General features: G+C 41.6%; 2 protein-coding genes across 3 annotated transcripts in view; one reads left to right on the top strand and one right to left on the bottom strand.

Annotated features, from left to right (window-relative positions):
- Nucleotides 1-10,845, top strand: part of RARS2 (arginyl-tRNA synthetase 2, mitochondrial) — a 36,125-nt gene extending 25,280 nt beyond the window's left edge. Inside the window, exons 15-20 of one of the 2 annotated variants that reach the window (XM_061623292.1) lie at nucleotides 236-303; nucleotides 406-515; nucleotides 786-884; nucleotides 4,810-4,884; nucleotides 7,512-7,575; nucleotides 9,558-10,812. In XM_061623292.1, coding sequence (XP_061479276.1) covers nucleotides 236-303; nucleotides 406-515; nucleotides 786-884; nucleotides 4,810-4,884; nucleotides 7,512-7,575; nucleotides 9,558-9,644 — 503 coding nt within the window. In that variant the 3' untranslated portion in view covers nucleotides 9,645-10,812. Of the gene's footprint in view, nucleotides 1-235; nucleotides 304-405; nucleotides 516-785; nucleotides 885-4,809; nucleotides 4,885-7,511; nucleotides 7,576-9,557 lie in introns of both variants that reach the window. The other variant, XM_061623293.1, reaches the window with a different exon arrangement.
- A 461-nt stretch (nucleotides 10,846-11,306) lies between these two features.
- The window catches only part of SLC35A1 (solute carrier family 35 member A1), a 28,471-nt gene continuing 24,742 nt past the window's right edge, over nucleotides 11,307-15,035 (bottom strand). The window contains exons 7-8 of the mRNA XM_061623294.1: nucleotides 14,741-14,875; nucleotides 11,307-12,354 (exon numbers count right to left, since the gene is read on the bottom strand). Of these exons, the coding sequence (XP_061479278.1) occupies nucleotides 12,224-12,354; nucleotides 14,741-14,875 (266 nt within the window). The 3' untranslated portion in view covers nucleotides 11,307-12,223. The remainder of the gene's footprint in view (nucleotides 12,355-14,740; nucleotides 14,876-15,035) is intronic.

The following is a 15,035-nucleotide window of genomic DNA, read 5'->3' as shown; positions in this document are numbered from 1 at the left end:
TATAGGCATTAACCAGAGTTCCAGTTCAGATGACACAGCAAGCTGCAGATAATCAAAAGGAGATGTGAAAACATCTGAACTCCTTCAAGCTGCTCAGTAGAAAGGGAGGGGAGTGAGAACTTGCAAGCCTGGGAGGAGGTTAGGTTCAGTCACATCTCGCCAATCCATAGTTTGCATGAAATGCAGCCATTAATATTCCCTCTCTCTCTCTCTCCTCCCCCGATTGTTTACTTAGCAACCAAAGAACTGGACAGTCCCCTTGAGACTGCTGAAAGGATTGGGCTTGCAGCACTTATCATTCAGGTCTGTTTATGCGATCATCCTTTTATTTCCCCCTTTTTTGAGAACATTTAAAGTGATGCTGACAAAGGGTCTATATGATGCTCAAATAACTTACCATTTCAGGACTTCAGGGGTCTCTTATTGTCCGATTATCAGTTCAGCTGGGATCGTACTCTCCAACGCCAAGGTGACACTGGCGTCTTCCTACAGTATACACATGCCAGACTGCACAGGTAAAAGGTGCAATCGAGAGCAGGTTTTTCTGCCTTTGGCACCCCTAAAGTAGCTCTTTGGATCCCAGCCACTATTTATTAATCTTGGGATTAGGATTCCCAATCTTCTCAAATGCTTTTTTGTTCAGTTTTAGCAAAATATGTGTTCTGTTGAATGAGATAAAACATACGTTAAAAAATGCAACGTGGCTGTCTTTCTTATCCCTCAGTAAAGCTGCATAGATATTTTGGGTGTTTATTTCTGATCCTCCTTTCTTTTTCTCCACCCAGTTTAGAAGAGATGTGTGGAACAGTCACTCAGGTGTCTTGCATTAACCCTGCATGTTTACAAGATCCACAAGCTATTTCCTTAATTCAGCATCTTCTCAGGTATTCAAGATTTAGGTTGCAAAGTTCTGCTTACTTTTTCAGGCCACTGAATTGAGAGCTGAAGTCCTACTGGATAGAATGGAACTATGGTTTATTGAACCATGGCTTAGTCTTACGTGTGAACCCGGTCCAGCAGCTTAACTATGGTTTGCTTACTTACCAATAAAGCATGATCTGAAACTGTGGTTTGTTTTTGGCACATGAACCTTTGTTTTAATTAAGGCTTTCTGTTATGTGTGATACAACTCTTCCTTAACCATGGTTTGTGACACCACCCCACTCCAGATGCTCACCAGGTTACGAAGGCACAAGGCAAGAGCAGCTGGAAAACAAACTCTTGCACAAACAAACAATGAAGGTTTGATCTTGTGTGGGACAACTCATAATTAACTTATTGTTTGTTAAACGTTGTTAACATTATATGTGAACCAGGCCAATGGAATCTATTGCCCAGTAAATGTATATAGGATAGAGCTCTTAATAATGTTGCTGTATAATAATTCCTGAAGATTTGACAGCTGCATGTCCAAGTACGTTACTGATTTGGTAGTAGCAGGATGCTAACACTAATCCAAATAATTTATCATTTATGTGTAAGCACCAACTGATTTCAGTTGCGTTTTACTCCCAAGTTTGTTCAGGGTCAGTCTAAGCCAGCAACCTAGTTCCAGATTGTGAGCACAGGCAATATCTAAATCTAAATATGATGTCTTTTACTATGATGTCAATGGAACTGGACTGTGCCCTATATCATTATTTTGAATAACAGGCACTCTAAAGTTCTTTCCTTGTTTGTAACCATTGACGATGTGCAGCACAATCCTACTTATGTTTACTTGAAAGATTGTTGTTGGCACCTAGTGAGTGTGTTTAGGATGGTATCCTTAGTAAACTTTAGTAATGATGGCTGAAAATGTACAAAGCTAGGATTGTAATGAATGTGGTTTGGTGAGATAAGGGCTCTGAATCCCAACGGAGTGTACCGAGACTGTTTTTCGGTGAAGTTAAGTAACATAGGCTGCAACCCTGTAAATCCTTATACTCTGGTAGGTCCCATGGAACTTAATGGGATTTGCTTCTGATTAGGTATAGGAGTGTGCTGACATAGCTCTGTTTCCATTAACCAAACTGGATAGATAGATATAGAAATAGATATATAGATATGAATAGATATATATGTATAGATATAGATAGATAGATATCTCCATCCAACGGGTTCCACAGGCTCCGCAAAGCCTTACCATGGGAACAGCATGTTAGAAAGACAGAGTAGTTTGTCAGATACCGATTGAAGAGAGCAGCATGAAAAGTGCAGATGAGAACATGTGCTTCAGCCTGCCGATTAACCGGTAAAGGCAGTAGCACTTGGGTGGGGTGGCGCTGCTTACCTGACCTCCCACCACTGCCATCACTGGGAGAGTGAGGTTGGCATGGGGAAGCTGCACTGGCAGGAGCACTAGGTTGGCTCTGCCAATGCATTTGCACCACACCAACCCTCCTGGTACACCTTGGCAGTGACAGGAAGCTGGGTACGCAGCGCCACCCCACCAACTGTGATTGTGTGAGAGGCACGGAAGGCAGTGACTTCAAACAAACATTTTTGAGCTTCCCCCCATCCCAAGCTGTTTTTTCTTGTTACGTAACCTCAGGCGTTTTTAACTGGAGAGGCAGTTCATAGATAATGACAAAAAAGAAAGAATTCACCAGAGAGGCTTCCTTCCTCAACAAGGGGGGGGGGGACTGGTAGCCAGCCTAAGGAGGAGGTAGAGGCCTGTTCCCTCCTGCACTGCTCCAGCTGTGCGGCCCACCCTGATGCCTCCTCTGCAGTGCTTTTTACAGCACTTGGATTTGGGGCATGTCTTACAGCATGGGGAGGGGTGGGAGTTAAACCCCTGTCCCCAAGCTGTGTATTGCTCATGCTGGGAGCCACCTTTACTCCCTGTACACAACCCTTCCCCTCAAATAGACAGCTTTGGGGGAGAAGGAAGGCGGAGACACCTTGTGGGTCACCACGACTCTTGATTGCTTTTGATTGAGTACTTAATATCGTAGCCCTGAGAGGGTAACAGACATGTACTAGATGAGAGAGATGAGTTTGCTAATGATTTGCTAATGCCGCATATATTGTTCAGCTGCATGGGAGATGCTATTCAATAATTAGTGTATATACAGCAAGTTATTTGGCAGTATACACCCCCCTTCTGCACCTGTTGCTGCCAGTGTGGAAAGCTTTGAGCTAATTGCCCACCCCAACTTGCAGTTGCACTCAACAGTCCTGTATGAGATAGTTAAGGCAGAATGAAACTTGATCTGCCTCCTGGGAAAATCATCATGGCAAGGGGGAGACCACCTTGGTCCCATTTATTAGCCAGAGAAGGAGCAGGTGTTCCACTGCTTGCTTTCCTTTTCCCTCCCTGTTCCTTTTCCCTTTTGTGATGTCTATATTAGACTCTGGGAGCCTGCAGGCAGGGTCTGTCTTGTTTTTTAATTTATTTATTTACTTAGGGTGTTTATGAATTGCTCTTCCTCCAGAGGAGCTCAGGGCAAAATATGTCAAACATAAAAGCAAAATGCTTTTTCAATAGAAACTATTAATTTCAGTAACAAACCATTCAAACACCGACTCATATATTAAGCATCTCAAACTGCAAAAGCCTGGGTAAATAAAAATGGCTTCAATTGACGCCTGAAAACCAGCTATGTGGGAGATAGATGTAATTCTAGGAGAGATCACTCCAAGTTGTAGTCCCTACCATGGAGAAGGACCTTCCACACCTCCTCTCACCACAAATCCTGGACATACACCCCAGCTGTTCTTAAGAACTGTATTGGCTGGTATTGAAGGAGGCACCCCTGCTAAATCCTGAAAAGACAGAGGTGTTATGTCTCCAGAGTTCTCACGTTCGGGAGGTGGGTAGATGGCCTGTTCTGGATGGGGTTGCTCTCCCTTTGAAGGAGTAGGTTTGCAGCTTGGGGGCACCCCTGGATCCAACATAGTTACTGGAGGCTCAGATGGCCTAAGTGGCTAGGAGTGCCTTTTTCCAGCTCTGGCTGGTTTGCCAGCTTTGGCCCCTTTTGGACAGAGATGACTTGGCCACAGAACTCCATGTTCTGGTAATTTCCAGATTGGATAATTGCAATGTGCTTTATGTGGGGCTGCCCTTGAAGATGACTCAGAAACTTCATCTGGTCCAAGATGCAGCACCTAGCTTACTGGCTGGGGTTCCCTTTCGATCTCGTAACCCCTGTTTTAAAATAGCTGCATTGGTTGCCAGTTTGTTTCTGGGCCCAATTCAAGGTGTTTGCACAAGTGTTTAAAGCTTTAAACAACTTAGGTCCCAAAATATCTGAAAGTCTGCCTCCTTTCCTACACACCTTCTTGAGATCAGCAAAGGGGACCCCTTTGGTAGTTCTGGTACCCTCAGAAATTCAAGGACTGTGGCCCAGGGGAGGGCATTCTCTGTGGCGGCCCCTAAGTTGTGGAACTCCCCACTGAGGTGCATCTGGCAGCTTCATTGTATAGTTCTAAGCAAATGCTTTACCCTGGCCTTTGACATCTGAGACATATATTTTTAGCACCTACCCTATGGTGGGATTTTAGGTTGTTTTTAAATTATTTTTAATGTTGTATTTAAAATTGTTTTAACCTACCCTGGGACCTTTGGGTGAAGGGCACATTATACATGATGATGATGATATAAGTTTAGGGCCTTTCCTTTTATGTCATATATGTTAGATTGTGAGGCTGCAGGAACAGGCTGTCTTATTTTTTAATATACAAACTACTTAGAAAATTGTAGGCACTTTATTCGTTTTAAATAAGAGCAAGTGTAAGTATTGGAACATAGATATGAACTGGGCCTACTCTATTTTTGTTGAAGCTCTTGAGATTCTGAAATATGCACCATATGTTTCCTCTCTTCAGGTACGATGAAATTCTTTACAAGTCTTCACAAGATCTTCAGCCCAGGCATATAGTTACCTATCTCTTTAAACTCAGGTGGGTGAGTGAGAAACATCTTGCCCTTTGAGTAGAATCCAGCTCACATTTTTTAAGAATTCAGACACAATAATGAACAGCTTAACATAATTAGATTCACAGACTCATTCTAAAATGAAGGAAAGGTTAGGAAAGAGTGGCTTTTTGCTTCCATCTACACCCAGAATCCTAACTCTATAGTTCATTGGAAGAACTTGTTTTACATCTTAACACTGCATTTCCATTTTTTTAATATAAAAAAGATACCTCATAAGAGAGTGCATTGTGTGAATCAGGCTTGGAAAACCTTGAAATGTGCCTTCTGTCAAATGTTATTTCATTTCCCAGCCTTGATGACCATCTCCTTTTCCTGGCACTTTGTCCAGGAAACATTGTATGTGTTCATAGAATTTGAATCTGCCTCATCCAGAAAAACCAGTTACTTTTTCTGGTCTGTTAAGTTCATTAGTCTGATTTTGACAAAGGTATTTGGCCCAGGGGCACTTCACGAGCTGACTTCAGACCAGCGATTGAGGCCAGTGGCACATAATCTTAATGCATCTGAAATGTTCCTGATCTTTAGAGCTATTTCATTTTATTTGAAGGGGGGAGTGGCAAGGGGAAAACTCTGTAGACACGAGAACCTCTTTGATATATTGTACAGGTATTAGCAGGATGTTAATGTACAACTTTTTAAAAATAAATAAATCGGAAGGACTAGAACTATCCTTTAGTGGCTGTTTTTATGCCATTATATGAGTAATAACTTTAGTTATGGGATCTGCTACAAAATGTTGTAGTGTGGAATGATTCTCTTTAGGGTTCCAGCCAACTCCTTTCCCAGGATATTCCACCGCCAAACTTTTATTCCCCTGCCCCCAACAGTGGGGTTGTTTGACTCCCAGCCAGCATAGCCAATGGTTAGAGATGGAAGAAATCCAGCAGCATCGGGGGCCACAGCTTTCAGATGGGGCTGTTCCTCCATACTGTTTTTTCCCTCTAAAGTTTTTTCCTTACTTCTGCAAACCTTGGAATTTTCCCAAACCTGCTGACATCCCCCTCTTGCGGATCCAAAGATCCATGAGAGTAAATAAGAAATGTATTTAGGGTAATCTGTGGCCTCCTGTGCAAGACGTCTTCCAATGAAGCATCATAATGCAGCAGGAAGCTATGGTGGCCTTCCCAGATGGTGCTGGATTCCTGCCTTCTCAGACCATTGGCCGTGCAGCTGAGACTCAAAACAACAGCCGGGAGACCACAGGTTCGTCCCCTCCACATTGTGGTACGAGGAACATGGTGAATAAGGAAGATACAGACCGTAGCATAACAAATTCTAGTGGGCCATAAAAAGGTCAGGAAAAAACCTTGTGCAAAGAGGGAAACTCCTCTGGTTTGGGGGATCATTTTTCTCACACAACACTCTTCTAATAGGTCAGAAGCAGCCTTTACGTGAATAGTTCCCATTAGCAGAAGGATCCAGGCCACAGTGGTTGCTCTGTTTGTTGGTAGCTCTTGCATTACACAGCTGTTCTTATTCAATCTGCTAGGGGTGTGCATTGGGTCTCTGTGTTACCTCAGCTACACTGGGTGATTGGGGGTAGCCTCTGACATTACTGAATGAGATTATGCAATTAACAAGTCAGATCGAGACGGATCGGGGAGTGCTTAACCTCCCAAGGAGTTCTGTTGCTTTGGTTTTTCCACTACATTAAACAGACAGCCCTTTCACCCACCCCACCCTTTTTCTTTTCTGAGACATGAAATCAAGCTGACTAGGAAAACACCCATATCTTGAGAAGGGAGAAGGTGGGGAGATCTTTTGTTCCAGCAGACAGGTCTAGCTTTTAGTCAAGTAAATTATTTTCACAGTGCACTCCAGTCACAGTGATTTGGGGGAGGGATGTTGAAGTAAACATATGGTTCGTTTTCCTCAGAGTTTTGGCTGGGAGAGCAGGGTGTTAAATGGTGGAGTTAGATTATTGGGGTGGCTTGCAAAGGTAAAAATGCCTAGCCCAATAGTCTCTGGACCTATTTGTCTGAACTTTGGCAGGTTTCCTACCCAGAGTAGCCTTCCCTGTGTCCCTAGTTTTCAAACTGAGTTCACCCACCCAAATGGGATAGAAATGTGTTTTCTATTTTACCATCCCAAAATGGTAACGTCTATTTACTTGCAGGAAAACTGCTGCACCTATGTTTCTGAAAACTGGCGGACTTCATTCCCTCAGAAGGGGTGACCATTCCTAAAATTTGCATCCAATTCTGGCAGAAAATAAGAAAATTACAAATATATATATATCAGTGTGATTGAACCAAGGCTCTCTGGAGGGGGTCATTTGCCTGCAAATTTCACCCACTTATGTGACAAGGAAAACAGTTACAGCAATTTTTAGACTTACTCATTATAGTCAATCAGGATGAAACACGGCTTCAGATTCATTAGATCAGATTTGGATCTGAGTATCAAATCAGAACACCACACAGCAGATCCAAACAGAATGGGCTGCTTCCAAACACCACAGATACATGGCACATCTTCTGGTTGCTGCACAACCCTAGCAAATGCTACTGAATTTAGTGGATCCCTGGTAATTGTATTCAGAGGTACAGCCTTTAAAAAGTTCGTTTCATACTCACTATTTCTGTTTCAGCCACTTAGCAGCTGTAGCTCATAAAATGCTACCTGTGAAAGACAGTGTTCCAGAATTAGCAGAGGTAATGTAAATAAAAGCTATTTGATTAGAATTTGTTGCTCCTGAGCAGTGTAACCTGGAAAGAGGTCTCTGTTGAAGGGTGTACATATCAAATAAATAAACTTCACGTATTAGCTTGAATTTTATTTCTGCTCCAAGCTCTTCATTGTGGGGGCGGGAGATGCATTGCATAAACTAGTCATTTTTCTGCCTGGTCACCAAGTGCCAGTCCAAACTGAAATATTTTGTAAACAAAGTAGATTGCTGAGATAGGATATACCTTCCATGTCCTTATGTCTAAAGCTACCAAGAGCATCTTTTAGAAGGAATAGATCAGTAGGATGGGACAGGCTGCTGAAGCTCCTCACTGGCAACCTTAGATGCTGTTCCTTCAGAGACTCTCCAGTGGAAGTATCAACAGAGGACGCTGCCTTCTATACCGAGTCAGTCCATTGGTCCATTTCACTCAGTGTTGTCTACACTGACTTGGAAGCAGCTCTCCAGAGTTTCAGAGAGGAGACATTCCCAGCCCTACCTGGAGATGACAGGAATTGAACTAAGAACTTTCTCATGCAAGGCAGTTGCTCTTCGATTGAGCTGTGGCTATTCCCCAAGTTAATACTCAGCTGCCACAGAGTAAAGCTTTAGACTTCTTGTGTGAAGAATCTGTCTGATTTTGCTTGGACTTAAGCTTTCTCAGGTTTTTATAGCCAGAGAAAATGAGCATTCTTCCTTTTCCTGAATCCACCCACGCATGGGGACTTTTGCTTCCCTACAGTGCCCTTCTAGAAATACTACCTGTACTGCAAAGTTATGAACTGTTCTAAACGGAGTTAAAATGCTGGAAGTAAAAAGGTGTTTTGTGTATGGCTTCCCCCCCACTTTTCTTTTAATCAACTAAAAATAGGGCTAGAAGCTTAACAGTGCAATCTTATACACCTCCTCAAAAGTAAGCTTCATCGAGTTCAGTGGGACTTACTTCCAGGTAAGGCTGCAATTCTATACACACTTAACTGATTAATTTACATTGCAGCCTTATACACAGTACTTAGGAATAAGTCCCATTGCTTTCAGTAGGACTTCTGACTAGACATGTATAGGATTTGTGCTGTTACTTGGGGCAAATTAATCAGCTAAGTCTTTAATAGATTAATCTGCTTGCAGCTCCACTAAAAAGAACCTACTCCGTTATATGTGGTAAATGTTTCTCTTCATCTTTTAATGCGAGTGCCAGGGACTTCCTTCCATCTTTATTTATGAAAGAATGAACAGACACATTGTCTGTTACATTTGCCTTTGGTATATTTACTGTTGTGGGTGAGGCGGCATGTAGGCTTTCTTTGTTCAGGGATATATCCTTATATTTCAACAAGTGGTAACTGTCCTGAAACTAGTACTTCCTTTTCACCGTACTTTTCCTGGTGCCTTAGATTGTGTATCACTGACCAGATCAGCCTTCTGGGCTGGCCTGGACTAGTGGGAGCTGTAGTGCAAAACAGCTGGCACTCAGTTGGGCTAGATATAATAGTCTCTTCCAGTATTTGCAATTTTATGTGAAGATTTTACCACTATGCGTGGAACACAGCATGAGCATGTCTTACACATAGCATTTCCATAATCTGTGCATATATGCGCCTAGAGAGATACTGGGCAGAGAGGTAGGTTCCGCTATAATAGCATTCTACCTACTTCCAACTATGTATGGGGAACAAGCTTACTGAGAGTGAAGGATACAAATACAGGCATATGTCTGTGAAACGCAGGCAATATTAGACTTTCTGCATTATTAAGACTAAACTCTAGAAGAAATGCTGTTGGTACTGTATAAACTGGGCATCTTAACATTTATTCTTAATTCTTCAGCATTTTTCACTTCCATAGTGATTACAGATACAAAGAACAGCTCAATAAGTTGACTGTTTTGTGTATTTTGAAGCTGCTTTGAAGGGAAGATGTTGACGATGTTAGAAATTAACTAGTGTTCTCTTTCCTTTTTGTTTTCAGGCAAGGCTCTGTCTGTTCCAGGCTGTTCGTTTGGTTCTGGCTAATGGAATGAAGCTTCTAGGAATCACACCTGTCAATAAAATGTAATGGGAAGAGTCCCTCCCTGCCTTTCTAAAATGTTATCCTGTCCTTGTCTTCTCTATACCATGTAGACCAAAGGTGGGAAATGTATGGCCTTTTAAGTGGTTCCTTGTCAGGACCATTGATACACCTTTGTGCTATAATATATACACCAAAATGAAGGGGAACTCCTCCGTAACAGGTATGACTCCCGACTGCCCCCAAATGGCACAGCTAATGGGTCAGGGCTGTTTAGAGTTGCAGTCTAAACAGCACCCTGCTGTAGAGAATGCCTCAAAAACCACACCCGATTTTTCCCCAAATGTTCTGGCTATGGTATTCTGCCTTCTAAAATGAACTCAAGGTCTTAGTTGCATATACTTGTCCATAGCCTGCTAGCAGTTGCAAAAGAGCGACAAAGTCTTGAAGAAGCTACTTGTGCTTACTGTAACACCTTGATACAGACTTATATCCACCATACTGTACAACATGAACAGTACCTCTGTCTCCGTGGTTCTGCTGTGGAAATGCGAGGAAACCAGCAGCCACGTTCAAGATCTTAACTTCTTTTTCTCTGTGGTAAAGGAAGGGGAGGAGCGGTGGTCTCAGAAAAGTTAGATGCTCTGCTGGCATGTTTTTTGAGTCAGAAAAAATGCTATTTTTCTCAAGATGTTGAGAGTGGGGAAAAAGTAGCTTGCAAAGCACAAAGAAATGTCAACCCTGCTTATTTCCTCCATATCTTCCTCCACCAAAACATTTCTGTTGTTAAGCTTCTTTTTACTGGTTTGTACTCGTCTTCCTACTTTTTTTTGTCCTTTTCCTCCTCCTCTGATGCCTAATAAAGGCAGGATCGTTGCACACAGCATTAGCAACTAAAGAACAGATCCCTTTTCCTAGTTACCATTTTTTTCTTTTGTCTGGATTATTCTTATGAGAGGGATTTGTCCTTTCATTTTCTCCCCTTTCTTCAAAGAATCGCAAGGATGGGGTTTACTATCCTTATTATAAAACAAATTTAACAGTAAAATGTAAAAAATGCAAGCCCTCAAGGCACCTATAGCAAGGGCTCTCCTCGTAAGTCTGATATACATTGTGCTTGTGCACCTAGTCCACAGTAAAGCAGATCTTAAATATACCAGCCTTGCCCTCTTTTATTTCACATGGACGATGCATCCTAGAAAAGTAATGCTCGGTGAGATGTACCTGGCCTCAGCTGTTATTACACTGTTTCAAACAGAGTGTGTGTGTGGAAAATCAGCCTCATAGAGAAGATCAATGAACAGCCCCCCTGTCCCTTTACAAGCCATATCTCATAACTAGGTTAGAACTATAGCCCTGTGACTAGTGGCATGGAAGAAAGAGGATGTGTAGTGTAAGCTGAGAAATATATATGCTGTGTAAATGATAAGAGAAGAATTAAGATTCATTAGATCATCATGTCTAGAACTCAAGGCCTCCTTTACAGTCTTCCAGTTAATTAGTTCACTCTTGTACCTTCACATCAGAACCGTACACATTTCTATTTTTTTTAAAAAAAGGGCAATTATTTCATGAACAACCTTACACCTCTGCAAAGCTGCAGAAAAGCTAAATAAAATCTTGGCCTTCATGACTTTCAGTGATGAATTAGGTTGACAAAAATGAATAAACTTAAATCTAAACGATGCTAAATACATAGTGATTGTTCCCCTCCCCTGAACAAGATACAGTTGATGCAAGAACAAAAGGTTTAAACCAAAATGGCTACTGCACTACCTAAATTCCACAAAAATGCATTTAGCACTATTTAGGTGTGCACCAAAAACGTGTTATACAAAATGGTATAAAAATCCCAATCACAATTTTAAAAATTCACCTTACACGTAGCAGCTTTATTCTTTTCCTTCCTGCTTTTGCAAAAAGTGGATTCAGCTTATCAAAAGCTTAAAAGACAGACTGTGTTTCAGCTACAGTTGTATTCATTAAACCAACAAACAATTGCATTCTGTTGCCCCAGCTCACTTTCACTCACAACAGGCACCTTGATTTCACTTCAGCTGCAACACTTATCACTACAGAACTTTGGCAAATGACTCGAACTGAAAGCCGGGCACGCACACACACGGGAAGATGTGTCTTGCTGTCTACACGAGAAGGTGATCAGTAAGTTTTAAGAGTGAATTAACAATTTAGTTGGTAGATCTAGCACCTCCCCTTAGAAGGACATATGACATAACACATTTCTGTCTGGGAAGAGAATCCATATAATGTGCTTCATCAAAATGAATTCCAATGGCATTCCCCTCTTTATTTTATATACAATATATATTTAAAAACTGCACATTCCATTCCTTCATTCTTTTTGGGAGCAGAATCTTCATAGTCCAACACAAATGAAAAGACATAACTTTATGAAAAGCAATGCTTCACAATTTAGTGAAGTATATATCCTCCAGTGTAATCCTTCATTTCACTAATTATTTACTTCACTTTCAATTCAAACATAAAAGTCTTCTATTACCAGTTTTAAGGCTGTTTGTTCTTGTGTTTGTTCTTTTTTTAAAAAACACCCAGATCAAGTCTTCTTTACTTTACATTGTCTTTACTATTCTTCATGGTGGCAAATGTCACACATTAAGAAGATTCTCTTTTGACCCTTTTGCTTCTACTGGCTGGATTTTTGTGGTGTCTTGTCGAGGCAGTCCATACAGATATATTGAAATGCACACAAGTAGAGCACCAAGAGAGAAGGTTGCAGCTACAAGGGGGGGGGGGAACAAAGCACATGGTTTAGAACAGACTGATCCAAATGGAAACTTCAGAGAGCTCTCTCTGACATCGGATGGTGGCTGCCTACTAGCGGAACAGACCTCTGCTGGTCCAGGGGGACTTCCCCTTCTCCACTCCACTGTAGCCCCACGCACCCCCCCCCAAGATTTGCTCTGGAAGGTTGGGTGACCCTCCAGTGCAGATCTGGGAAGGTGCAGGAGGGCAGAGAAGAAGGGTAAGTTGTCTTGTGCAAGGTACGTCACTCAGTCTGCAGCTTTAGACAGTTGAGCATTTTGAGGATCACTGGTATGTACTGTATGTATTTTCTGCATTCAAATAGGTGCTCTATAATGAGAGTTCTCTGAACACCTCACAAAGCAAAGATTACTGCTCAGATATAACTTTTGTTGCATAACGACACCTGAAAGGAAAAGCCATGAAAGGCATCCTGATTGGCAAAATCTAGTCTCTCATTTTCTACATCCTTGGTTCTTTTGCTCATGATCACACAGTGGTTAATATGGTCAACACAATGTTCTATTGAAGCTTTAAAATACCTTAAATTCAAACATGACCTACACCAAGAAAAATAAATGAACTGTACGCTGAATTCACCCATTGCTTAGTGACTGCAAGATCAAGCAATTATCTGCATATGTGAAAGAGCCACTGATACCTCATGATATCGTACCTAAGAAAATACTTTTCAAATGAGACAGTTACACATTCAGCTATGGGTCATGATATGATAGGCCACTGAACACCATACGTGTCTAGTCTGCACCAAAAACTGAGCTGCTGTTACAGCTTTATTGTTAAAAAGCAAGTTTTCTGGAACTGCAAGTTTTCTGGTGATCCTAGAAATCAGATATTCTAAATGGTGAAATACAACAGCAGTTTTAACGTATAATTGGTGTTAATGTCTTTCAAAAACTGAAACCATAACGGAATAAGCAATGGAAATAAGCACTGAAATATGTCCCCTGAAAAAATGTAGTATTGTCGATCTCAATATATTCCCCTGCACTCAGTCCAATGTGAAGTTTTCAAAATTTAATCAAGCATTCAGTTTTCTTTCAGCTACCACCACTCCCTAGCACTGTTGATTAATTATGCACTCAGCCTTACCCCCTTTACTGAATGTTCCGTAATTCTATATATTAATACCTCTGAATCAATATAGCATTGTTTTTATTATTATTTATTTATTTCATTTATACCCTGCCTTTTCATGAAACCCAAGGCGGCTTACATATGGTTCCCAGGCGGTCTCCCACCCAGGCACTGACCAGACCTGACCCTGCTTAGGAGTTGGCCTTATGTGCCTGCAGACCATAGCTTTCCATTACTTCCCACAGAGCAATGCCAAAGGAAATCAAGTATTAATAGGTGACAATAAATGCTCAAATTAATTTTTTTTAAAAAAATCTTAGGTATGACATTCAGTAGCACAACTGACTCTACCAAGAGCTACATTTTGCATTATATTATGGAAAAAATATTTTAAGGGCTAAACCTTGTGTAGTAGCCACTGGAACTGAATATGACATACTACTCTCACTTTAATCTGAAAACCATCAGATAGCTGTGTACTTCATTTCTAAAATGTGTACTTGCTACCTAAGTGCACACTGTATGCTTCACTACATGGATGCTGCCAGCTTAAAGCATTGTTAACCTATGTTGATTTGTCTGTGGGCTGTCCTCATCAGAGTATAACACCACAGTGCAACAGTATGACTATGAACTGACAGCAGTCTTCAAACCAATGCTAAACATGCCACTTATGAGACTGTGCTGGGACCACCAAGGGGCAAGCATTTCTATCTGTCTTGCCCCACCCCTCTGCCTGGGCCTTATCAGGAGGAGCTCCAGACTGAGACGTGCTGCTGCTGGGGTGAGACTGCTGGGACCATCAAGGGGCAAGCATTTCCATCTGCCTTGCCCCACCCCTCTGCGTGGGCCTTATCAGGAAGAACTGCAGACTGAGACATGCTGCTGCAGGGATGGGACTGTGCTGGGACCATCAAGGGGCATGCTTTTCCACCTGCTTTGCCCCCCACCCCTGCTCTTAGTGACATTTTTCTGGGGACTCCCCTTTACCAGGAAGATTAATGCTTTTGGTTTGCTGCTCCTGTTTTTTTAGAGATGTTAGGACTTTGTTAGTTTGATTTTTTTTTTTTTGTAAATTGTATTGTTTTTATTTGCATTTTGTATTTGTATTTTTATTTGTGTGTAAGCCACCTTGGGGGCCTATTTGGCCGAAAGGCGGCCTAGAAATAAAACGTAACATAACATAACATAACTTATGATTGGACCTAACAAAATTATGTGGGATAACAAGGACACTTAAAATGTAACCAAAAGGAACATACTTATCTGTAAGCCAAAGAGAAGGACTGACGCAATAGTGGAGAGAACAATTGCTGCTGCTGCAGAAAAACCTTTCATAATATTATCTGTGTACTTCACAACAACTGAAGTGTAGAGGCCTCCGACACTGGCAAGGACTAGAAAGCAAAAGGAGATGTGCTTGTTAATGACGTGTTCAGCATCTGTTGCCTATTTACCATATTGGTTCAGAGAAACATAAGAAAATACATTTTATAGTAAAACATTTTGGTGATGGAAGGTATTGTACATCTGGGTTACACAGACTGCAACACCATT

The sequence above is a fragment of the Rhineura floridana genome, chromosome 4 (genome assembly GCF_030035675.1).
Source record: "Rhineura floridana isolate rRhiFlo1 chromosome 4, rRhiFlo1.hap2, whole genome shotgun sequence".
NCBI classification, from domain to species: Eukaryota; Metazoa; Chordata; class Lepidosauria; order Squamata; family Rhineuridae; genus Rhineura; species Rhineura floridana.
The sequence above is the reverse complement of the archived record's forward strand: the minus strand, read 5'-3'. Positions and strand labels throughout refer to the sequence as shown.